Source organism: Hyaena hyaena, unplaced genomic scaffold, assembly GCF_003009895.1.
Source record: "Hyaena hyaena isolate Hyena2069 unplaced genomic scaffold, ASM300989v1 scaffold_32, whole genome shotgun sequence".
Classification (NCBI taxonomy): Eukaryota; Metazoa; Chordata; class Mammalia; order Carnivora; family Hyaenidae; genus Hyaena; species Hyaena hyaena.
Genome location: NW_024080663.1, coordinates 2,610,665 through 2,638,510, shown reverse-complemented (window position 1 = coordinate 2,638,510; position 27,846 = coordinate 2,610,665). Strand labels below are relative to the sequence as shown.

Here is a 27,846-nt window from a genome sequence, read left to right as displayed (position 1 = left end):
CATGGTAAAAGGAAGGTTACTAAATAAGAGCAGCTTCTAAACTAAAGTATATGGTAACTGTGTGCTAGCAATAACAAAATTGTACCCATGCTACCTTCTAGGAAGCCTCATAGGTTTATCCTTTCTCTTATTTTAAATATTTTTATCTTTACAATCCTAAAAATATGTGCATTGCATTTTAAAAATCAATTGTAGTTTCGTAGGCTAATTAAGGTAAATATACTACTTCTGTACAAATATATTGGAAATTATGCCACTCAAATGGGGAGCTGAAGCTGAGAACTTTTAAAATTAATTTCATTTTTTGTTTTCTAGCTCTAAAGATGTTGAGTTTTATTCCTTACACATTTTTAATGTCTAGTAAAGGAAAAATTTAAAGACTGCTTCCTTAAAGTTATTAAAAAGGTGTTAAGTCTAGCGGAGATTTCAGATAAATATTTAAAAATAGAAACGTCAAAAAGTGAAAAAAGCAAAAAAACCAAAAAACATCAGGTTCATTATAGACTACTGTATTGGAAAAAAGTGAATCTATAAGCTTTATAATAGTGTGAAATGTAAATCAGTTTAAAAATACTATGATATAATCCTATAAAATCTAATAGAATATGAAATTTTAGGTACCTCTTTTTAAATTAAATATTAATTAGGAGAAAATACTACTCAGTATAACCACCATTGTACTGTTTATTTTTTTATATCCAGGCAGAATTTAGATGAACAATATTTCCATTCAATCATACAGTTTAGTATAAATATAAAATAAGACACCCCTTAAGCATTTTAAGTAACAAATTAAACATTTACATTTTTTACTGTGCACTGAGGCTTAACATTTATGCAGCTTCAAAACCAAAGTACAGCCTCAAGGGAAGTCTCTCCACTGACAAATTAATACCTTAGAGAACAGAGCTGAATGGTGGCAATGAACTCATTTGTTCCCCCAATAATGAAGAATGACTTTTTCTTTACCACATCTGTGACTGTTGCTATGGTGACCCAGACTTACCTCATTGCTTCTCGGAGAGCTCCTCGCTCACCAAGAGTCGTGTGCTTGATGTCATCAAAATTATTCTCCAGCTTCTCGCATTTCTGCAACATATTTAAAAAAATGTATTAATCCTCAACATCCTGAGATAAATTATATCTATGCACTTATGTAAAAATATAATTGATTATATTGATTATGGACTCATGAAAAATATGCACACGACTTTAATTGGGTAGGATTCATTAAAATTGACAGTGTGAATTCAACAGTAACAAAATAAAAATGTCTTCTGATACAGCTATCACAGAAGCCTTTTTATCAATTTTTCAAAATGGAGTAAATAGAGTAAATCAATTTTATAGAAAAATAGTACAACTTTTAGAGCTTTGAGGTTTAAAAATTAGTTCTCTAAAATAATCTAAAATATATCAAAACTAATTGGAATTCAAAAGAGAAAGTCAATACAAGTTTGAAATTGTAACAAACTATATAGGATAAATATCCAGTTCTAAAGAAATTAGCAATTACTGACATAGAAAGATACAGCCCAGGTATAAGATAATTATAGAAGTCCAACATTTTGGAAACAAAATTTTAAAATAATACCTGTAAATAAGATTTGTATATATATTTATAAATAGATATATACATATAGATGTTTAAAAAATAAGTCCAATTCTTAAAATTAAGTGATATTATATCAGGTTATTAGCATTGTTGAACTGATTTTTCTAAGAGTTTTTATTTTTTAATTGTAATTCTAAGTATATTTTTATATGTAAAACTAACTTAATCTTAAATGAGCCTAATAAGTTTTGAGAACATAATGCAATATAGAACTAAACTTTAGACTAAAACATATCCATGAATATTTTGGCATATTAGGCTTTATATAGAACTTAGGTAATAAAAATCATTAGATTTAGGATTTTAGCTAATTTAACAAAGAGAAAAAGTAAATAACAATGTGTTCTTTCCATTTTAAGTTATAAATACATACGCTGTATTTTAGAAAATTACAGACCTTAGATTAAGAATTCCCAACGTGTAAGAATTAATTTAAAAACTATTGATATGTATACTATTTTTATCCTGATTTATTTTAAGTTAGCCAAATTAAGGCAAAGATCCTTTTAACAGATAGTTATATGCTTTTACAGTGAAAATCTTGAAAATTATAAAATACATCTACAACAATTTGAATTCTGAATAACAGTACTTTTTTGGATACATAAATTGCAAATATCATCTCTGGCTCTATGTCTTGTCTTTTCATTTTTTCAGTAGTGTTTTCCATGAAGAAAATATATTATTTTTAATGAGGCCCAGTTTATTTATTATTCCTTTATGGTTAATAGTTATTACCTTTTGTGTCCTCTTTCAGAAATCTTTGACTTCCTCAAGGTATGATATTATATTTCTATATTTTTTCATAAAACTTTATTATTTTTGCATTTCACATTTAGATGTTCAATCTTCTGGGATTGATATTTTCATAAGATGTGAAATGAGAAATCACACCATATAAGTAATCAATTAAATCAGTACTAATTATTGAAAGAACCATCATTTTCCCACTAAAATTAATCTTTTCCATAAGGTAAATTACAGTATATATGTGATTTGTTTCTGGAGTCCATTATGACCCACTACTCAATTTCCTATACTTGTGCCAGTTTCACATTATTTTAATTACTTATACCTATAAAAAATAAAGAGCTCCTACAAATAAATATAAAAAAGACAAACAGCACAATGAAAATAAGCAAAAACTAATATAAACACTGTATAAAAGAGAATATCCAAAACTGTTAATTAAAAAAAAAAAAAAAACAATATGCTGAATATCACTACTCATGAGAAAGATGCAAATACCATTACTCACTGTGAAAATGCCTAAAATGTAGATCATATAGCACACTTTTGAGTATAAAAGGCAACTGAGGCACTGCTGATGGAACTAAATTGCTACAACACTTTGTAAAGCTTTTTGAAGTATTTTCAAAAGCTGAAATCATGCCTAGGAATATATCCAGAACAAATTTATAATAGGTTCACCTAAATTCATGTACAAAAATGTTAATAGCAACATTATTCAAGATGGCCCCAAACCAGAAAAAAGTCAAATATCCATCAAGGTGGAATATATAAATAGGTCATTATATATGAATACAATGGAAAACTACACAGCAATAAGAACGAACAAACTACATGGGGCACGTGGGTGGCTCAGTCAGTTAAACCGCTGACTTTAGCTCAGGTCATGATCTCATGGTTCCTGAGTGCAAGACCCATGCTGGGCTCCATGCTGACACCTCAGAGCTTGGAGTCTGGTTCAGATTCTGTGTCTCCCTGTCTCTCTCCCTCCCCTGCTCGTGCTGTCTCTAAAAAATAAAAAAATTAAAAAAAAATTAAAAAAAGAATTAAAAATAATATTAAAAAATAGGCAAAATTATAATGAATAATCCAAAAAGGAAAAAGGAAAACATTTACATGGGAATAAAAAATAATAAATATTCCTGAATGAATTTAACAATATGGGCATATGATTTGTGCACTGAAAAGCACAACACCTCAAGATAAAAATTAAGGAAGACAAAAATAAATGGAAAGACATCCCATGTTCATGGATTAGAAGACTTAATGTTAAGATGGTACTACTTCCTAAATTGATCTAAAGATTCAATGCAATTCCTGCCAAAATCCCAGCTGACATTTTTTTGCAGATTTTGCCAAGCTGATCTTAAAATTCAAATAATAACAAAAGGGACCAGAGTAGTGAAAACATTCTTAAAAACAGAAGTGCAAAGTTGAAGGATTCATTTCTTAATCTTAAAACTGACACTAAAATTTAAGTAATCAAGACACTGTGGTACTAGTGTTAAGAATGGAAACACAGAGGGGCGCCTGGGTGGCTTAGTCGGTTGAGCGTCCGACTTTCGCTTGGGTCATGATCTCGCGGTTCGTGGGTTCGGGCCCTGCGTCGGGCTCTGTGCTGACTGCCAGCTCAGAGCCTGGAGCCTGTTTCAGTCTGTGACTCCCTCTCTCTCTGACCCTCCCCTGCTCACGCTGTCTCTCTCTCTCTCCTAGAAATAAATAAAACATTTAAAAAATTAAAAAAAAAAAAAAAGAATGGAAACACAGAGCAACATACATCCACAAAAATATTTGTATACAAATGTTCATAATACTGTTATTCATAACAGACAAAAAGCAGAAAAAAGCCAAAAGTCAAAAAGCCAAAAGAATCATATACGTGGTATACTGATACAACAGAATATTACTTGGCTATAAAAAGGGAAGTTCTGATACATGCTACAATATGAATATACTAAGTGAAAAAGCCAGATACAAATGGCCACATTGTATAATTCCATTTTTATAAAATGTCCAGTATAGGCAAATCCACAGAGACAGTAGGGAGATCAGAGGTTGCCAAAGACTGGAGAGAGTGGAGGTAATGATTGCTAATGGTACTGGGGTTTCATGGGGGACATGAGAGTGCTCTAAAATAGTGGTAAAACAGGCACCACTCTGAGTATATAAAAACTACTGAATGATACACTTCAAAATGGCCAACTTTATGATATGTAAATATATCTCAATAAAGCTCTTGCTTTAAAAACAGGCAAAACTAATCAAGATGTTAGAAGCTGGTGGATACTCCTACAGTAGACAAAGGACAGTCTTGTGGGGCATTGTTTAATTCATTTTGTGAAAAATATGGAATTGCCCATTTAAGATCTATTTTTCAATATGTAATCACAGTGTAATAAAATGTTTTTAGAAGAGAGTTTGAATTCTGGTTAAGAAATCATAATGCCTCTGTGTGTGTATGTGTGTCTCAAAATAAATAAATAAACTTAAAAAAAGGAAGGTGCTTGGGTGGCTCAGTCATTGAGTGCCCTATCTCTTGACTCTGGCTCAGGTCATGTTCTCATGATTTGTGAGACTGAGGATTGAGCCCGGTATCAGGCTCTATGCTAATAGCAAGGAGCCTGCCTGGGATTTTCTTTCTCCGTATCCCTGCCCTCCACCCCCCTACCCCCATCAGCACTCTCTCTTTCCGGGTGTTCAAAATAAATAAATAAACCTTAAGATAAAATTTTAAAAATGATAAAAAAAGAAAAAAGAAATCATAATGCAATCATGTAATACTACAGTTAAAGTTTGAAAAGGCATATACAGAAGTTCAAAGTATCTAACAGTAAATATTAGCTACCAACCAATAATCATAAAATAACATTTTATAATTTATTAAAATTTTCAATGAAAAAGCCAATCTTGTAATGGAGTCTAACACCCTTATTGAAATTAAATCGTAACTCAGATTATAATAAAATGTTGAATAAAATAAAATTCAACAAAATGTTAAATAAATGATCTTTTAAGTTACAATTTTCAAAAGAGCTTCAGTTAAGGGATATATTTCTTTTGAATTTAAAATAATTAAAAAAGATATTTTTTAAGTATTTGTGTATTTTATTTTGAATATGCTGGTTTTATTTTAATGTCTATTTATTTATTTATTTTGAGAGACAGATTATGAGCAGGAAAGGGGCAGAGAGACAGCAGAGAAAATCCCAAGCAGGCTCCACCACTGTCAGCACAGAGCCCGATGCAGGGCTCGAACCCATAAACCATGAGATCATAACCTAAGCCAAAACCAAGAGTCAGTCACTTAATCAACTGAGCCACCCAGGCATCTCGAATATGAAATTTTCTTAATAGAATATAATACAATAAGTACAAGGAATAAAAGAAATTTAAATATAAAACAGGATTTTTTCAATACTTCTTAAATTTTTTTATTAAATATGCACTAAGATTTTTTCCTCCTAAAAGTGTTTGCCATTGAGTTCATGAAACTTTTCACATTTCAAATTATCTAGAATATTTACAATCATCACTAGGTTTTCTTTACTTTTGCACACCCAAGGAGAAGCATAACAATGTACACACAGTAATAAAAAAAATAAAGCCATGAAATAAATACAGTTATATCGATTTGCTACATGCAGCCTACAACATAGCTTAATGTTAACAACTGCTACTCAACTATTGCCTTTTGGGGCAAATGAATACCTAAAAAGATCCAAACACAACTACTAGGTATATGATCTTTGGAATATACTATTTTTAACCTTAATATAATTGAACTTAATAACATTGACAAGTATCTATCTATAATTCTAAACACATCTCATCATACAATTTTTTAAATTGTATAATATTCCAGTGTATCCATCTGCTATCATTTATTTAGCCAATTTCTTTTCAGTTTGTTAATGATATTATCAGGATAGGAATAGATGGCTGAAAATTAATTAAAAGCTTATAAAGTATTTTAAAAAGAAAAATAAATGTTCATTGACTGAGATTATTCTGGTGTAACTCAAATTTTCTTCACCTAAAATGCATTCAAAGTATATGACTACCATATTCTATGGTATAGTCAATGACTACTCAAATTCAAGGTTTCTAACTCTAATTTCATTCATTTTCCCCAATTTAACCATTAATAGAAAACAATGCATATTTTCTCTTTGGCTATATAATTCTACTTACTGCCTCTGCAACTAGATTTGCCATCAACCCAACTCCCATCAATATAGATGAATCACTACTAAGGGTTACGTTTAAATCTTAAAATGAAAAGTTTCATAAACTTTTTTTTTCAAACTTTACTTGATTCTTGATACAGAAAATAGCACTTATCTTTAATTCGATGCTTTCTCCAAGGATGGTTTATAAATCAGATGTGGGAATAAATATTTCTATTTAATTGCTATGAGTATATTTGTGAAATCTCTAATTTTAAATATATACATACATACACACACACACATATATATGTTTCTATTAAATGGAGTTATTTCACAGAAATAAATCTGTCCCTTGATAGGATAATTTTGTTTTGTATGGTTGAAAATCTTTGAAACTTTGCATTTACTAACAGGGATTAACAAAATCAAACACCGTATCTGAATCTCTTTATTTAAAAACAAACGTTTTGAATTAGGGCACTGTTTTTAAGGCCCACAATGCTATAGGAAATGTGAGATTTAATTGTTAAAACCCATGAAGAGCCTGATAATTGCACTACTGTAATTAAGAGAGAATTTTAAGATCTCAGTTTAGCCATTTAAAGTTACTCCCTAGACTAGAGCAATAATGCTCATGGCAAAAGTCACAGATAACAAATATTTAAGGCAGCCTGCTACAACAGTGTGATAGTAGCTTTAGAATCAAAAGCAAACACAGATGAAATCCACAAAAGCCTCTTGTCATCCCAATATCCATGTATGAAGTACCCTGGGAAAAGCTGTATAATACAATGAAATAAAAAAAAAAAATCAGCTTTTACTATTTCTTATAATTTATAAATCCTTTCCCAAAACAGTTAATCTGATAAATTTTTGATGAAAATTAAAAGGTCATTTTACAGTAAAATCCATGGGTAGACTACCTTTTACAAACAGAATTCTTGTGGAAATTTTCCTTTTTCAGATTTATATTTTTTAAAAAAATATGTGTTTTCAAAATCTCCCATGGGTCCAGATATTACAACAAATGCATTTGCCTCCTTTCCTATGCAGTGAACTGAGAGGATAAAGAAAAAATAATTTGTTTGTTTCTTCTGGACCTGAAATCTTTCATGACCTCCCTCCTCTTTACCACTCTCACTGAAATTTTAATGTTTATTTATTTTTGAGAGAGAGAGAGAGAGAAAAGATAGAGAGCACGAGCAGGGGAAGGGCAGAGAGAAAGGGAGACACAGAATCCAAGGCAGTGATTTTATCTGAAGTGGTTAAAATTACATATTTTGCCATAAGGTGGAATGGAAACTCAAAATGAGTATTAGGTTGACTAAAAGAAAATAATGCTCTATGTGTCACACTCCCTGGGTCTGCACAAAGTTTAATGGACCCAATAGATTAATAAAGAAAAAAAGTAAAACCCTGTAAGCATTTAAATGGTCTGTTACCTTCACCAAAAATACTTCTGTGTCCTGAAATGGAAATCAAATCCAGTATTTTTTTTCAAGGACAATATTTCAAAGAAGAGATATATGAGTTTAATTATAATTCAGACAAACATTATTCTTTTACCATAATGAGAGAACCATCTCCAGCCGCTAATATCTTTATCTGCGCATCCTATCCATAAATAAAATTAAGCATCAGATCCACTGGGTGAGAGGCAAGCAGACTTACTCTTATATCCACCATTAAGAACATGTCTCTAACATTAGGGCCAGCTATTAAGTAAAGTGTAGTCAGTGTCCTATGGAAGTCTATTCTTGCCCTAGTTCACATGAGTATGATTCTGAAAAAAATTATAAACTTATTTTTTATGTAACAAATATCCTACTCTGTTGTTCAGTGTTGGGAATTCGATATTGTAGTGCAGGACTATCCCAGAAGACAACTTCAAGTATAAGTAAAACATAGGGGACTTAATTTCCAGGGTACAAAAACCTTCCAAATAATTCTAAAAAAATTACCTTGTCCATGGTGAGGACTTACATTTCCTTCTTTTCAAGTGCCTAATAATTTCCTTTGATCAAGGTAATTGCATGAGAAAGCTGCAACCATAACAGCAGAAGCAAGCTGGTACAAGTATTTGTAGGAAAGAAAGAAGGGAAAGGCAAAGGGTGAATAAAAGGAACAGGGGACACACAGACAGAATGAATCAACAAACTATCCTCAAATCAGGGGCGCCTGGGTGGCTTAGTTGGTTAAGCTCCGACTTTCACTTAGGTCATGATCTCGCGGTTCGTGGGTTCGAGCCCCGCGACGGGCTCTATGCTGACTGCCAGCTCAGAGCCTGGAGCCTGTTTCAGTCTGTGACTCCCTCTCTCTCTGACCCTCCCCTGCTCACGCTGTCTCTCTCTCTCTCTCCTAGAAATAAATAAAACATTAAAAAAATAAAATAGAAAATAATAAAAAAAAACAAACTATCCTCAAATCAGCAAACACAGGAACAAGAAAAATCAGTGACGAAATTCTGGAACAAGAGGCAGGCTATGAGCCTACAACTATGACACATGGGAAAAATGGAAGGACATGAAAGATAGTGGATTGAGTGCGGCAGGTTTGCTATTTGCTAGAGCAAGCAAAGGTTATCCCTACTTAATTAGTAGGAAACTGGAAATTCCTATCAGCATCCATGGTAAACTTCATAGTTTTTTGGCATATAAAGATGAATTACAGGGGCGCCTGGGTGGCTTAGTCGGTTAAGCGTCCGACTTTCGCTTAGGTCATGATCTTGCTGTTCGTGGGTTCGTGCCCCGCGTCGGGCTCTGTGCTGACTGCCAGCTCAGAGCCTGGAGCCTGTTTCAGTCTGTGACTCCCTCTCTCTCTGACCCTCCCCTGCTCACGCTGTCTCTCTCTCTCTCTCTCCCCTAGAAATAAAAAAAAAAAAAAAAATTAAAAAAATTTTTAAAAAAAGATGAATTATAGTAAACTAGCCAAACTTGGGGACCTCTGTGTTAGACACTTTTCTAGGAGCTTTGCCCATTTAATCTTCACAACAACAAAGACATCCATACTTTACAAATGATGAAACAGGCACGGAGACATTAAGATGACTTTCCCAAATCATACAGCTAGCAAGGGAGCAAGGGATACTGAGATTTGAACCCAACTAGTCTGTCCTCAGAGCTAGACTCAAATCCCTTTGAGACTGCTTCAAAAAAGTAGGCTGGATAAAGTGAATATAATAAATTTCTGAACAGGTCCTCCCCTAGGTGTTAGTTGTGAAATTTAGACACTAGACTATATGGATAATAATAGTTTACTAGTAAGGTGGGCCTAAGTTCTTAAAGAATTCTTATTTCTGTCTAGATGTGCTATCCTTTAAAATGTAGAAAAATAAGGAATCCAAATACACATGTTTAGGCCAAATTAATACCCATAAATATTTTTCATGTAACAGTCTTTATTTGGGTCTGTGACACCACTGTGACAAATATAATGAGCAATTAAATCCCCAAGTGCTCAGATTTTGGCAGCAATTAAAGTACAAACTAGAAACTAACCATCAAAAAGAACTGGCTTTGGAGGCCTCCTGCCAAAGGAATCCCCATGGGTTGAGGGAAGGTCTAGAGTTTCAACTGTGATAGATTTTATAGTGTTTTATATATCATCTGTGTTAAGAATTGTATAAAAGTATAATAAAACAAACAAATAGAATATCAGTAGCAACATGGAAACAAAATAACACACAAGGAGATCTCTAAATGCTAAAAAATTTAAATAAGATTACTGAGTTATCTTTGCTTAAACTATAACAAATGCAACCAAATATCTACTGATTCATATGCTAGATGGAGCTGGAAATAGGCAACAAAGTTAGCAAATAACATTATTAAATTTAAAAAAAATCAGGATATTATCATACGACTTAATTTCCACAGGACTGCATTTCCTTTATGAAATAATCACAGTAACTAAAACTAAATAGGTTGGATCTAATATTTATATACTAACCTACATTCTAAAAATTAGAAAACTACTTTTAATAAATGAAGAAACTTAGCTCTGTTATTAGTAAGGTCACAGAGAGTTGATGGCATAGCTACTGAAATTAAGTCATAATTACCAAATCATAAAACCTCAGGTTAATCAATTACATTTCAATTCAGAATAAATTCTTGAAATTCTACTACGCCAGGCATCATACTAAGCACCAGGTATATAAAGATAAATAAGTCCCCAACTTAATCACAATCTAGTGAGAATACAGAGAAGAGAGAGGAATTCATTCTCTGAGAACAGAGATTTCTAGAGGTTTACTACTTCTGATTCCTTCACATGTCTTTGAAAGGGATCAAATGTTTCAGATTAAGAAAAGAAAAAAGAAAAGAAGGCTAAGGTAGTAGAACTGACTTTAGCCTCAGATTGCAGTGCTATTGCCTGCCTACTAGATATTTGTCCTTAGGCAGGATATTTAACTCAGTTACTTACCTTCTAGGGCTGTAGGGATATCTCTATGCCCCTATTCAGCAGGAAGAAGTTACGGAAGATAAGACCTTCCACCCTCAGTAGCCTTAAAGATTTAGGGGTCAAAGTTGTTCAGTGGGGAAAATGATGGGAGATAAAGAACAAAGGTCGGACTTTGTTGCAGTTAGTAGTCTTCTGGCAGGATTCCTGAGGCATACAGATTTAACATATCTACATCTCCCTCAAAGATTTCCTTTAATGTTTTACCACTATAGCTTTGCTCTGGTTAGTGTTACTTCTTTCTGATAACTATAAACATCACCCCCCTCCCACAAACAATACATGACAGGAATCATCCTTCAAACATCTACATACGATATATATCTGAATGGTCTCATGACTAATATCTAACTATACAATAGAAAATAACCTTATCTTAACCTTAGCCCTTCAAGGTCCTGGAAGCCTTGCTTCCAAATTTATTAGATATTTACACTATCCCTAACTCCCACTAACAAAAAAGTATATAACCAGTCACTCTTTACAATACCAGTGTAGCTCTTTCTATCCATGGATACTGTCCCCATGCTATACTAAAAGCACTTTTTTGCATGGAAAACAAAACAAAAAAATTAAGTAAGATAATATACGTAAATCATTTAATACACTGAATAAGAGCTTTTCAATAAACGATGAAAGAGGAGGAAAAGAATAAAGAGAAGGAAAAGTATCTATTACCCAGGATAACCCTAGGGGATCAGATATAATAAAGTGAGGTAGAAAAATGTGTGTCTTTCATGTTTTCCAGGTGATTCTTAGAAATAGTAAAAAAAAAAAAAAAAATACAGTCCTTATGGAAAAAAAAAGATTTTTAATTTTTTAGTCACAAGATACCTGTGAGAATATAATAAAAATCATGATCCTTTCCACTTAAAAAAATAAATATTCACACACATGTACCATATTAAAAAAATACAATTTTGAGGCACCTGGGTGGCTAAGTCAGTTAAGTGGCCAACTTCGGCTCAGGTCATAATCTCATGGTCTGTGGGTTCGAGCCCCGCATTGGGCCCTGTGCTGACAGCTCAGAGCCTGGAGCCTGTTTCAGATTCTGTGTCTCCTTCTCTCTCTGCCCCTCCCCAGATTGTGCTCGGTCTCTCTCTGTCTCAAAAATAAATAAACATTAAAAAAATTTTTTTAAATACAATTTTTTAATGTTTTATTTATTTCTAGGAGAGAGACAGCATGAGCAGGGGAGGGTCAGAGAGAGAGGGAGTCACAGACTCTGAAACAGGCTCCAGGCTCTGAGCTGGCAGTCAGCACAGAGCCCGACGCGGGGCTCGAACCCACGAACCGTGAGATCATGACCCAAGCAAAAGTCGGACGCTTAACCGACTAAGCCACCCAGGCGCCCCTTTAAATACAATTTAAATTCAATAAGGTAATTTATATGAGGCAACTATGTTCCATGTCCAGTGCGAGAATTGTTCCTATATATTAATCATGCATTAATGATCATTACAAATCTCAGATGGTTGGAAGCCTGCAACATACTATATTTTGAAGGACCTACAGGGAATTATCACCAAGGAGGGCACAAATCTTAGGGAAGCAATTATAAACACATTTTAAAATCTGAAGAATTTAAATAACATACTCCAAGTTCTACTACATCTCTAAGGTGATTTAACATTGATTAACTTAAAAGTTTTCTTTAGACAATAAGGTAAATTGGGAAAAGATAATACCAGTGCTAATGATTCTCATATAGTTAGACATTCCTAAGGTCTAGATTCTTGTAAACAATGAGTAAATTAGGTGAACTTATTCTTTTAGTAAAATGTTATATTTTAATTTTGGCACTCAACAAAACTAGCTCAACTGAAGTTGTCTATAAGTCTAGTAAGAAATAATGATTATATTCAGATCTTTTAAAATTCTAGATGAACATTCTAATACCAATATACCAGTTCTAATCATGAGAATCATATTTCAATAGATAATTACTTTTCCCTTTGGTATGTCTTAACTAGTCTAATCTTTTCAGGGAACATTAAGACATAATCATATTTAGCTAATGTCATTTCACTAATGGTGGCCAGCTTACAGTCAGGTTCTGTCTAGGAGAATCTTGAATCACAGTGAAAGGGAATATAACACGGTAGGAGAGGTAGGAGCTGTGCAGACAGTAAATCTGTTTTTAAATTCTAGTTTCACAATTAAATTGCTTATGTGTTCTTAAGAAAATGCTTAACATCTCAATCTGCAAATACTCCCTCATCGAATGAAGCTATCAATGAAGATGATCAAAGTAATGACACCCACCTTAAAGTACTGTTGTGACAATAAACTAAATCATCTGTGTGAAAATATATTCTAAACAAGAAATACCTTTATAAATGGACAGAATAAATCTCATTTCCAAGTTCATATTCTCAATCAAAATGTTTATTAATTACATCTACTTTGAAATATGTTAAGATTTTAACTTTCATTCATATTAAGATTTAAGTAATCTTTTAGTACTTTTCCAAGATAGCAACAATAGCAATAGTTCTGCTGCAGAAGCCAATCTGTTGATCATTCATTGTTTGTATCTACGAGAGGTCAACAAAATTTGAGATTAAGACTTTTTTTTTAATTAACACACAGTTCTTTACATAATGCATGGTTATGTTTTGATTCTCACATCGTTTACAAGATAATAAAGTGAAACACAGTATCATTCTTTTAACAAATAATGTGGAGTACTGTGTAGCAAACACCACAAATCTCAAATCACCACAAAAATCACCTTAATATATGCTTTTTAGAAGATATTATTTACTTGCAAACTTAATTTTCACAATGGAAGTGCTTTCAAAGAGCAATTAAAATGTTATATATATATATATATATATATATATTTATTTATTTATTTATTTTAGAGAAATAACATGAGCAGGGGAGAGGGGAAAAGGAAGGAGGACCAGGAGAGAGAAAAAGAGAGAGAGAGAGAGAGAGAAAGAGAAAGAGAGAGAGAGAGAGAGAGAGAGAATCTCAAGCAGGTTCCACACCCAGAACAGAGCATGAACCTGAAGATCATGACCTTAACCAAAACCAAGAGTCACTCAACTGACTGAGCCACCAAGGCACCCCTCAAAGAACAATTTAAATAATGAAAATCTACAATTTCAATAAAAGAAGTTTGCTCACTTTCAGGTTCTTAATGACCCAACCAATCTCATTTCCTACCAGGCTTCCTATGCTCAATTTGCTTCAGTCACAGTGCCTCCTTGCTATTCCTCCTACACAAAAGCACCCTTTCTCCTCAGGACCTTTGCCCTCTGCCTGAAATAGTCGTACCCCCCCCTCACACACACACAATTCACATGGCTTAATCTCTCATCCGATTCAGGTTTCTGTTTAAATGTCACTTCTTTAGAAACATCTTCCATGACCACTGTCTAAAAATGAACCCACCTTCATTCTCTGCCCCTTTGTCCTACTTTACTATTATTCTTCATAACATTCATTATACTTAACATATTATGTTAAAGTATTTTTGAAATACTAACTATACATTCCATGAAGATAAGAGACATTTTCTTGTTTGTTAATATACTGCTGCACTTCCACATAGTGGTTAACCATTAAAGGTTTGCTGAATGGACGTTCCAGGAACTTCTACATATATTTAGTCATAGATATATTTAGTCATAGATAGTCATAGATAGTCATTTATCCATAGATGGATAAGATTCTACCTTCAATTAAAAGAAGAAAGTGAAGTCACTGAAGGCAGCTAACTATCCTACATCATGGTCCAAATTTGGTTCTTCAGTCTGTACAAACTAACAGAGTTAATTCTGTCAGTCCCTGACAATGAGTCTGCTTTTCATATTCTGACTCCCACTAACCAAGTTAACAGAAACAGATGTATAAAATGAGAGTGCAAATGTACTCAATTATTACGTGAAATTGTTACAAGGACCAGGCTATTGTGATAACATGATCAGTGAAATTTAACTTTTAGGAAATTCAGCATAGACTGACAAGTAAAATTCAAATGTTGCCTAGTGAGACTAGATTCTAATCAAAAGTAATCAGAAGCTTTTAAGTTTTTTTTTCAAAAAGATTGCATCGAGTTTGTTACACTCAAATATTCTTTCTGGTGGAAAAAAAAACAATCAAAATCACAAAGAAAATTATTTACAAGTCAAATATACCAAAAAAACAAGGACTTCCAAATAACTACTTTACAAGTTGCTAATATAGTGAGAAAACAGCATACAAAAACCCTGAAAATTCCAGAAACTGTTGGTGGTTACAGAATCTGATAAAAATAAGAAAAGAGAGGGAAAAGGCTGTATTATAAACCAATCTATATTTGTATCAATTTCTCCAGATTTAGATTCAATTCCCATTTCACTTCCAGCCTCCCCCATTCCAATTCAGCTTTAATGATACCTACAAAATAGTATGTTTGTATATATTTTTTTGATGAATGGCAAAAACCTACCGGCCAAATTCACCTTGCTATGTTCAGTGATGCAGTGGAAGATAGGCAGAAAGCTAAAGAAGAATTGGATGTTTTGATCACATTATCTGTCTCCTAAGCTTGTCTGTGTGCACTCACTTTTATATACTTCTTTAGTACTGGGGTGGGTACAGACGAGAGTTAGCAGTATAGGTTAGCTCCCTGCTGGCAATTCCTTGTTATGATCTTCAAATGAATGAGAGGACTTCATGTACCTTCAAATGCCCTTTGGTGGATATTTTGTGCCCTGCTATATTAAATGAGGCTATTATGAGAAAACTAATTCCAAGAAGATCAAAACTTACCCAAAAGGTAGGACTTCAGGTACAATATATTTATGAATTAGCTTCTATAAAATGTCTTTCTACCAAAACAGAATATTAAACTCATTTTTCAATACTAATAAATTCACAGTACCAAACACTTCATATATTGGCTGATTTGTTATGATACAGAAGAACTGGTGCCAACACTGAGCAATCTATCTTAAAATGACCATCAGCCACCTAACCCAACAGCTATTCGCCAGATGGAAACTTAAAAGGAAAATATTTACTAATAGTTTTTACTAAATCAGTATTAATTACCACATCACTGAATTAATTATCACCACTAGAAAATCATAGGTTTTTCTAGTTCTGTAGGATATTAAACTTATTCTAGACTTAAAATTGGATGTAATCTGGAGGCTTTAAATTTAAAACAATCCCTTCTCCTTGGGGAGTCTTTCTCCGAGGTAGTAGGCAATCCTGGAACAGGTGCCATCTGATGGGATAAAGAAAACTTTCGGGGTAAGGATGAAGGGGTACAAAGTAAAAACAATTCCAGTATTACTACTCAGGACATCTGTGGTATGTCTCTGCATCTCAAAAACAATTTTCGATAGTTAAAATTTTCATCTAAAGGATTATTGTTAGGAATATTACACAAGAATGCTATACAAATATCCCATTTACTGAATCCAATGTGTTTGTTCATGCATTTATTAATTATGTAGAAAACACATTATTCCTTGCGTTTAACAATTAGTTTATAGTATGGTTAATTTAGTCAAAATCTACAAAAGTCGACGTATACCACAGAACTTTGTAAATGCAACGCATGATGTATTATAAAAATACTTTACAGAGTGGGTAAGATGTAAAGTTAGGCCCTAGGTATATTCACAGACATGAACTTTTCTCTAGTACTGAGGACCACTTATTTCAATATTTTACATTAAATATAATCATTAATAGCTGCCTATGTATCACTTTAATCTATCTCAATTCCCTTGTCTATAATAATGCCCCTTGAGATAGGAATAAAGTGAGTGAATTCAAATAGGCAGGAGGAATTTACTAGATTAGAATACTGACATTTAACAATCTTCAGTGCATCACAAATTTTAAATCATATCACAAAGAAAAATATGCAAACCAATTAAACGTAAACCTCCATTAAAAGTACCTAAATTGATTAACTAATTTTTTAAAATTAAAAAGGAATTAAAGGATTAAAGGAATTAAAGGAAAAAAAGGATTAAAAAGGAAAAATGTGTCTAAGGTATCCCTATAAGAAGTTATGGAATGCTTATCATCAAATAGATATCAAACAAATAAGAAAACCTAAAATAATATTTCTAATTATTTATCTTTCAAATCACTGGTGCATGTTAAATGTGTGAGGAAAGAGTAATAGAACCATTTAAGTTCTTGCATTAACTTAAAATTCAGGAAAGCAATCACTTTTAAGTTGCAAAACATAAAGCCTTGTAACATCCTTTTGGTTTTGAAAAAAATAAATAAAAATTTTGCCTTTTACTTGACAGTTACTTACATAAATTTGTATGAAAAAGAGAAGTTGGCAGAGACTTTCTAAATTCATAAAAATTGTCTATTAGTCTGTTTTTAATAATTTTTCTTTGGCATGCAATCCTCTTTAATTAGATTCCATTCTCTGTTGTTTCAAGATTCCATAAACTGGTGTCTTATATACCAGCTGCTAAAGCAGGAGTTACTGTCTAAATGATATTCACAATGAGTATTTAGAAGGTTTACAATTATACCCTTGCTAATAAATTGTGCTATTTTCCCCAACAATTTTAAGTGCTAATCTTCAGAAGGCATTTTAAAATTAGCAAAAATTCTGTCAAGAGATTTACAAAAATTGTTAGCATGAAGATAATTATGTCACAGTCCTTGGACTCCATCTCTGATTGTGTGCATAAATCAGAAAATGTCAGCTGTGTTTTCCCTTAATAATTATCCTTACAGCAATACATTATAGTCTAAACTCCTATTATAATTTCTGTGTCTAGTTTCTAAAACACCAGTTATTTCAAAAGTTTGGAGCTGATTAAATAATTCATATTCTTCAGAATAATAAGTAATTTCAATCCTAAAATCTTAAGTATCAGCAATAAGTAGATCAATATGGAAGGTATAAATTCAGTGTTCATGAACTTTCTATCCTAAGAAACTAAACACCTGAATGTATCAATAATTTTTTAAAATATTGATTAGATAAAAATCTAGCATGACAGATAGTAGGCACACAGAGGTATAGATTTGAGTATAAATTCTAAGATATATTTACTATGTATTTCAATGCCAGAGGCACATGAAACAATATCTGTGTATCTCAAATATATATCAATTTATTTAACATCTGTCAATATATGATTCTCTTTCATTCTAATAAAAATATGACTTTCATTACAAGAGCTATGAAATAAGAAATAAATTGTCTCCTTTTATTCTGATAATCATAAATTATAAGTGTGTTTTGATTTACTCTGACTAAACAGAATAGACTAAAAGATAAAATTCTGATAAAAGCTCAGTAATCAAAATAAAAACCAGTCTTAGACAGTGGCTTTATATTTAAGTAGCCATATGAGGAAGCATTTTGTTTGGTGTGTTTCTCACTATATCAAACATTTTAGAATTAGAAAGGTAAAAATTCTAGTTCTCTATACTTTCACATTGTAATTTACCAAAATGGTTGGATGTAACAGTTTAAAAAAAGTATGAGCATATTCATGGGGTGCCTGGGTGGCTCAGTCGGTTAAGCGTCCAGCTTCAGCTCAGGTCATGATCTCACGGTTGGTGGGTTGGAGCCCCGTATCAGGCTCTGTGCTGACAGCTAACTCAGAGCCCGGAGCCTGTTTCAGATTCTGTATCTCCCTCTCTCTCCGACCCTCCTCTGCTCACGCTGTCTGTCTCTCTCTCTCTCTCTCTTTCTCTCTCTCTCTCAGAAATAAAAATAAATAAATAAATAAATAAAGCTTAAAAACAAATAAAATAAAAAGTATGAGCATATTCAAAAACAACGAAAAAAGGGTGCCTTTATCAGGAACATTAGTTTAATGAAAAATATTTTGGGAAAATAAGTTTTGAAATATTGTCTGCCAACTATAATCAAAAGAGTCACATTTTCCATGTTATCCAATATTGTGTCCTTTCCATGAAATCTTAGAATATAAATATATATGTATATATATGTATATATATATATATTCATATATGTATGTATATATATGTTCATATATATATGTTCATATATATGTTCATTAAACAATTGATAAATAATGGAAACTGAGTATTATCATTAAAGAAAACATTATAAATCCTGAAGTCACATCAGGTTAACAGAACTCAGTGCTAGCCCAAAAGAGTATAGAAGCTAGAATCAGTGACTTTAGCAGATCCTTGTAAACTGATTTTCTGCCAAGTAAGTCTGTAGCCTCAGAAACCAGACTTCTTTCCTGTTTGATTAAACCAACCAACAGACAAAACTCTCTCCTACGAAATAACATTTTCCACAACTTCCTTAAAAATGTGTTACTAATAAATTTATCAAGTTTTACTTTTTTTACAGTTACTCCCAATAAAAATCACATTACTGAAAATTCTGCATTTTATAAAATAATTAGATTTTTTAAGTATTTATTTTTAAGTATGTTCTACAACCAATGTGGGGCTTGCACTCATGACCCCAAGATTAAGAGTTCTATGCTCTACCAACTGAGTCAGACAGGCACCCCAAAGTACCATTTTTAAGTTTAGTTCTTCTTTAATTTCAAATTTTATTTACTACTTAAATGTTCAATTATGAAATATATGTTCTTATAAATTTGGAAAAATACAATTATATACAAATTTATCATCTCTTACTCCAATTTCTAATTCCACTCCTCTGTACTAGCAATTTTAGCATAATTATTATTTTTCTATAGAGGTTTCCATGCTTACATAAACATCTGGTTTATGTTGTGGTGTGTGTGTGTGTAACTGTTTTTCAGTGGGGACCACCTTTAAAAAAAGTCAGCAATTTTTTTTCAGATAACATAAATATATGAATATCTCACCAATTAATAGACATATCAAAAATTCTAAAAACAGCTTAAATTCTGTATTTTGCTTAACAATTTCATTAATGATAAAAATGTACTTTTATCATGACATTTTATTGTTATGAGTAATAATATAGACTATTGGACAGGGGTGATGGTAATTTTTCCTAATGTGGGCTAAATTTTTCATAGCAGAAATATTAAGATCTCTTTTTTTTTCATTGTAGCGTATTATCACCAGCTAATTCACTAGGTTTATAACAATTCAAAACATAGTAGCAAAGTATGAAAGCACTAGTGACCTGAAACTGTTAATGCTGGATATTATTAACCTCCAAATGTCTGCAACTTGAGACTAAAAGATATTTTATAATTCTCTTGCTAATAATAAGAGTGAACATGTTTATTGCTTGTTTATCTTTTCTCTTTTAGATATTCCTTATGCATATCCTTTGACTTTATATTTATTATTTACATTATAAATGTATTCCCAGACATTTGTTTATATTTGAGAAGTTTAGGGTACATTTTGCCACAAAATCATTCCTTATCAGTTTGTTTTTAAAGTATACTAAGAATAACAAAAAATGAAAAATGAAGAAAATAATCTATGAGCTGGGGTTAAATGGATTTTTACTGGAAAAGTAATAGCATTAAAATATATAACTTAAGAAGTACTGAGAAAAATAAAATAAAAATAAAATATAAAAACTAATTTATAATAAAGAAAACAGAAGGAGAATACCTCCCTACACGTCTAATGAAATAAGGTTAAATTTTTGAAGTCCAGTATTGCAGCATTTTGGTTGAATATACTTTAGACCAAAAGGAAGCTTCCAAGAACAAAATGGGTTTTTATTAGGGTGCCTGGGTGGCTCAAGTTGGTTTGGTGTCTGACTCTTGATTTCAACACAGGGCATGTTCACACAGCTGCCACTGGGCTCTGTGCTGATAGCATAGAGCCTGTTTGGGATTCTCTCTCTTTCTCACTCTCAACACACACACACACACACACACACACACACACACACCCCTTAAAAATGGTTATTTATTTATGTCTAAATCATAAAATGTAATACACTCAAATAACATCTGAATAACTGGTCAAAAGCAGGGGGTAACCAGATACTATATTTTTCTTATATGAATATCTTAATTTTCCCTATTTTTGCCATGTTTACCACTTAATTCTACTATTTGTAATGATGTGCGCATTTCCCAAATATTTAAAGTTAAAATTTTCAGTAGGCTTTTTGAGTTTTTTCCTTTTATAACCTTTTTTGTTATTAAACAGAATTGCATTAATTAGAAAAAATGAATGGAGTTATGTGCACAATGATGCCAAATTCATCAAAGGCAGAAGTACAAGACTCACCTGCATCTGGGCCATATCATCTTCTGCATGTTTCAAGCCCCATTCTCAAATTATAATTCATCACTAAGAATTAGCCCTTTTTTCTTGATAGGTTTGGGTGGTAAACTAGTCAAATTTTATTTTCCTAAAGGTTGAAGTATCAATAGCTGTATTTTCAGTAAATGTTTAATGAAACAGACAGGAATGTGCATAGGTTTTTTCTGCTGTACTTCACTGGAGGAAACTGTTAGTCCAAGAGTTTTTCTTCATGAAGGTAAAATGATGCTCTGTCAGAGGTTAAAAACCAAAATAATGTAAATCAACATAAATTCATTGCTCAACCTAATGTAGAGATTTGTAAATCAAACCTACTTAAATATTATTACAAATTTGGACATGATTCAAACAAAATTATAAGGAAAACGTGTATTTATAGTACATGACCAAAATGCTGCAACAGAAATGAAATTTGAAAACTGAATGAAGAGAGTTGATTATGTAGATTGCAAGGCTGAGATAATTTATATGTGATGGAAATTACAGTATCAGTTTTTAAATTAATGGCATTATCAGTCATCATTATTCTCTGAACTGGTCCTTTTATGAGATTATCACAGAGACAAGACAAGATTGACCAAAAGATTAGTGACCCTTTCATCCCATCATAAACCACAAGTGGCTTAACTTGTCATCAAAAAATATACTTATCAAAATTTCCATCAACGCAGCGAGAAACATCACACCACACTGCTTCTTTCACTTGATTCTGGATATCTCTTATTAGTGATTACCTGGATGCACTTAGAAAGCAGTGTAAAAGGACACATGGTATCCCTCCCCACATGACCGTGTGCAATCTCCAATGTTAAGGGCTAAAGAAAGAAAAATAATCAATCACTGCATGGCTGAAATGAATATGTGACATAAGTACTTCTTAATGTAAACCAGTTTCCTGACACAGGATCACTGAAACACCATCCTACCAGCTACTCAAAAGAAGCACCTGAGGGGAAAAAATTGTTATTTGTTCCTCAGCATAAGAAATTCAAATATTTTAAACAAATTAATAGATCTTAAACTAATTTGGTACACTATATATTTTACTTGTTTATTTTGTTTGTTATTAGTTTTATCAAGCTAGAACGCAATCTCCCTAAGAGAAGCAATTTTCCTCTATTTTGTTTATGGTTGTGTCCCCAGGGCATTAAAATAGTGCCTGACCCATACTAGGTGTACAATGACTGAATAAAAAAACAAATGAAATGTAAAATACAAAATTTTCATGAATATGAAAATTAAACAAAGGAAAGACTTCAGAGACATTTTCCTTTGTGGATTTAAGTCCCAGAACTTCTTTAGTAGGCAGTAGCTCCTTTGATTAGCACTGCTTTATTGATTGTTTTTAACTGACCTGCTTCATGAGGGGAGATGATAAGTATATCTTAATTTTATTTTTTAATGGCCATTAGTAATACATAAAGAAATACTTCTATTAAACATATCAAATATTTCAACTTGATAAATTGAGTAGCTTCTTGATATCCTTGTTAGAATAATTACATATTGGCTGCAATCATTAATAGAATAACAGGCATATAAAATTAAATTGTCAATGAATATGTTAAAATTGCAAAAGGGAACAACTCTTACAGAGCTTAATTTTCAAATGGACATTTTTCAGGAAAATCATATTAACCTGCAATTCAAGATGATTTCTTCTCTAATATTTATTTCTATCAGAAGACATCTACATAATGTATTTGAATATCTGAATAGTTTATTGCATCAATTAAGCACTATATACATATTAAATATACATATATACATATTCTACAATACATACAGGTATTTATTTTGTGTAATGATTTTCTACTAAATGCTACTATTAATACCTTTTAATTCTACTCTTCTACTTATTACCTTAAATTATTATAATCATAATTAACACAATTATCATTATTATGTTTTTTAACTTATTTGGAGAGAGAGTGCACGCATACATGGGGTGGGGCAGAGAGAGAGAGGGAGAGAGAGAATCCCAAGCAGGGTCCCTACCTGCACCTCTGCACTGTGGAGCCTGATGTGGGGCTGGAACTCACAAGCTGTGAGATCATGACCTGAGCCAAAACCAAGAGTCGGACGCTTAACCAAAGGAGCCACCCAAGCGTCCCATCATTATTCATATTTTAAATAGCTTAAATGTTGGCTAGTTTTACAAAGATCTGCTCCGCATTCTATTCATTGACAGAGGGCTAAGATCAGTGAACTGGAGGGGGCTTTAAGAATTCAATAAATATTTGTTGAATTGACACTGCTGTCTACTGGTAGAGTTATGAAGTGAAAATCGATACTGTTTAAGAGACTTCCAAAAAACAAAATTCACAACCTCTCAAGGAATTAAAATCTTCACTCTTAGGATATTCTTCAGTTCTAATCTAAAGCCCTTAATGCTTCCCATCCTCTTGTTCTACACTCAATGGAGATGTTCAATAAATATTTGTTAAACCCCACCCTTTTATTCTGTACTCACTGGAGATGAAAAACAGCTAGTCATCTCTCTTTTGTAAGAACACTTCACCCTTAAAGACTGTTATTAACTCCCCACTCTTCTAGTCTCAAGCCTGAACAATCCAATCCTCTAGCCTTGCTTCATCATTCTGATTTGATTTTAACTCTCAATTTATACATGTGCTTATCTCAGGAATCCACTTCAGGTTCTCCACTTCCTTTTTTATTAATGGAGCTCAAAACTGGACAACTTGTCCTATGCATTTAACCATTTTTGAACATAATCAACAAAATATTGTTTTATAGCTTCTCACTATAGCAATAACTCCCTCTTCAACCCCCAATCTAGATGTTCTTAGGACTTATAATGACACTTTGAATCACTAGAACATAAAGATTTAGTGGCAGAAGGTATTTTCCTCATAGCAAATTATGTTTCCCTTCAGCATATTCATCAGGATTTTGTCATAATTTTCTTTATCATAATTTGATTACATGTAACTTGACTATAATTTTAAGACAAATTAAAACAGAGTAGGGGCACCTGGTGGCTCAGTCCATTAAGCATCTGACTTCGGCTCCAGGTCATGATTTCGTGGCTCGTGGGTTCGAGCCCCACGTCGGGCTCTGTGCTGACAGCCAGCTCAGAGCCTGGAGCCGGTTTTAGATTCTGTATCTCCCTCTCTCTCTGACCCTCCCCTGCTCACACTGCCTCTCTCTCTCTCTCTCTCTCAGAAGTAAATAAAATATTTAAAAAAATAAAATAAAACAGTAAAAAATACCCATAGGCCATTATATTATGGCTTAGAATAATTCCATTGCCTGGCCCATATCCACCGTCCATGGGCTGTCTCACAATCCCCAGTGAACAATATGATACTGGGTGCATTGAGAAATGTCATTTCCCCTAGCCATGTTAAAAGTGTAAATTTATTTTCTTTAACACTTACTATATATAGCATATAATTATTGTTTAGCAATAATCTAGTAAAAACAAGATTAAATAATAAACACATTTCTTTATTGAGGAGCACTACACTGAAATATTCTGTAACATATGCATAAATAAATCTTTTCTATAAATTTGTATAGATTTAGTAGAAATAAATTAACAAAACTTACAAAGCTAATTCTAAATATTATAGTTCTGTCTTATGACAGAAGAATCCCTTCTCATGGAGGGAAAGAGATAATACAAATATATACTTATAGTATCTATTTGAAGTATAGTAAACATACACACTTAAAATGTCAGTATTTAACACTAATATCTTCAGATAGTTAAATGTTTGGGGGAAAGAAAGGAGGACAATGTGATAGTGAGGAAGATGGGGCCTAGAACAAACAGAATGGTCACGGAAGGTCATTCTAAGGTCATAGTAGAGAGAAAAGAAATTGCAAAGACACTGTGATGCTATGAACTTGGCTAATTCTAAGGAAAGATAGAAGGTCACTGTGCTTTAATTATGATAAATAGAGTGTATCTAGTACAAAGTAAAATAGGAGAGGTGGACAGGATCCAAATCACATAGAATCTTACTAAATCATGATAAAAACTCTGTAATTTATTCAAATTAAAACATGAAACCTTTACAGGGAAATATTTAGCATCATTGTGTTAAAAGCATAGAAAAATAATTACATCAGACTTTCTACTTTCTTTTGTATTCGCTTGTTTACTAACTTTTTAATTTCTTAAAATATTCATCAAGTGTTTCTATAATGTATAGAATCATATATCATCAAGAAGTAATTTAAAAAATAATAACACACACAAAAAAACAAAAAACAGTACATGAAATAATCTGCTTTTTGGATTATGGAACTAAATATGAACAATAAAGGGAGTGTAGAGGAAATAACTGCCCTATATATTTTATCAATTTTAGTTTTTCACCTTAAAATCTAACTTGCTCTGCTGACCTCCAAATAAAATCACTCTTCTGTTTCCAACTAACTGCTAGGAATTTAAAACGACACCATGTCACACAATGTGTTTAACACTGAACTGTATATTTTTCTTCAAAATAACAAAAGTGCTTTTCAGATACAGGCATTGCTGAAAACTAAGAATATAACTTTTACAAAATAAAAACTCAAATAAATATTCAAAAATAACTCCATTAAGTAAAGATGTAGTATAAAAAAGATAAATGAGGAATAAAATTATTTTATAAAATGCAGAAATTTGAAATAATTATCTTTTACATATGTATGAAGCTTAGTGAAAATATTTAAAATTATTCTTAAAAGAGAAGTTTTATAGCATCTAAAAGGTAAAACATATTGTAAACACAAGCTTATTCTAACAAAACAATATAAGTAACTGTTAGGAAATAAAAGCACGCTAAATTTATGAGTTTAAATGAAGGGACTCAAAAGAGCCTGACTCCATTTACTGACCTAGGTATTTACTGACTATGGTAGAGAATTCAATTAATTCAAATATGTTAAAAATTTAATATTACACACTTATAGAATCAAAATAGAGTTTGTGTTAATCTATAGAAAAAATGAAAATCTGAAGAAAAACAAAAAAGGAATATCACAGACATGATGAAGCCGGGGTAGGGATTAAGAAATATCATTCAAAAGCAAGTATTAATAGACCAATTAAACACACAGAGATTTCATAATCAAAAATATCAAAATGACAAGATACATCTCTATGCCAAATGACTTTTAGAAAATAAATGGATGGGCCAGGGAAATACAAAGCACAAGGTTATTTATATAGATAAATGGTAAAATCCACAGAGAAGATACAAAATAGGAAACCAACAAAATATTTTTGAAATAGTCATATCAATGGAAAAGTTTAAAACATCTATTTTTTTAATATGAGAAAGTATCATTTCTGTTAAGAACTTTTTAGGGATTATAAATGACTATTCTCCTGAAGTGTCATATTGACTAGATCAAATAAACCCAAAATAGTTCTTTTAGATGATATAAAAAGTGGGGCGTCTGGGTGGTTCAGTTGCTTAAGTGTCCAATTCTCAATTTTGGTTCAGGTCATGAACTCATAGTTTGTGAGTTCAAGTCCTGATACAGGATCTGCACTGATGGTGTGGAGCCTGCTTGGGATTCCCTCTCTCTCTGCCCTTCCCCTGCCTCAAAACTAAATAACTTTTTTTTTTTTTTTTTTAGAGGATGTAAAAAAAGTGTCACTGTAGAGGATAGGGGAGGTTGAGCTATAGTAGGCAATTTTATGTTATGTTATGTTATGTTATGTTATGTTATGTTATGATGTTATGTTGGCAGCAAATACACTAAGTTTCTTTTTACATATATATGCCATGTAAATATCAGACACAAGTTTTATATGAACATTCAAAATATACATGTATATAATATAGACTTAAATAACCTATTTTAAGAATACTAATGTAAATCCATAATATATAAAGGAACTAATTTCTACAATGCTTAATTAAATATGATTCAGTGTTATTTTATGATAGAACAGCTGTGTTGTATAATTAACAGCAAGTAGTATCCCCCTCTGTATGTCACCATTGGTCAGCATCTTGAGTGTTAAGTTTGTTCTGGAGAGGCTCCATAACATCGAAGAGTTTTCAGAGGAAAACAATAAGGAAATGGTAAGAACTTTTCTCTGTGTATTATGAAATTATGAGTCATATGTTTCCAAACATTTAAAATGGGATCAGTTTTAGTTTGCTCTGAAGTATAACTAAGAACTGAAGGTTAAAAATGAAGGAAAATGTTTTATATATCTTAGGAAGATAATCTTAAATATGGAAATATGTGAAATGATAGCATTATCACAGTATCCAGAACTGAGGCATATTTGACGGTAGCAAAATCAATCAATCATCAATCCTGTAAGAAAACTTCATGTTCAGCTCTAGGACACTGGATATATAATTACCACATTACTGTGATACTGAACGCATTTAAATAATATGTAGCATAATATGTGATTACATGGAAATTTTACATATTATTTTAAATTAACTACATGAGATTATAAACTAAGACATATGCTATAATTCCGTTTTTCATAAAAATATAGAGGCACAGACTAAAACTGAAACAACACAGTTCCACAGTTCAAAATGTTAGTGTCTTATTTCTCAGTGGTAGGATTTCAAATGATTCAATTTTCTCTGTTCTATCTGTATATACTTCCTAAAATCCCCTACACTATCAAAAATCCTTTAATAGCTAACA

General features: G+C 32.1%; 1 protein-coding gene across 2 annotated transcripts in view; it reads right to left on the bottom strand.

Moving 5' to 3' along the window:
- Positions 1-27,846, bottom strand: part of DPYD (dihydropyrimidine dehydrogenase) — an 821,052-nt gene that overhangs the window by 712,855 nt on the left and 80,351 nt on the right. For both annotated transcript variants that reach the window (XM_039228461.1, XM_039228462.1), the window contains exon 3: positions 1,007-1,089. In XM_039228461.1, the coding sequence (XP_039084392.1) occupies positions 1,007-1,089 (83 nt within the window). The remainder of the gene's footprint in view (positions 1-1,006; positions 1,090-27,846) is intronic.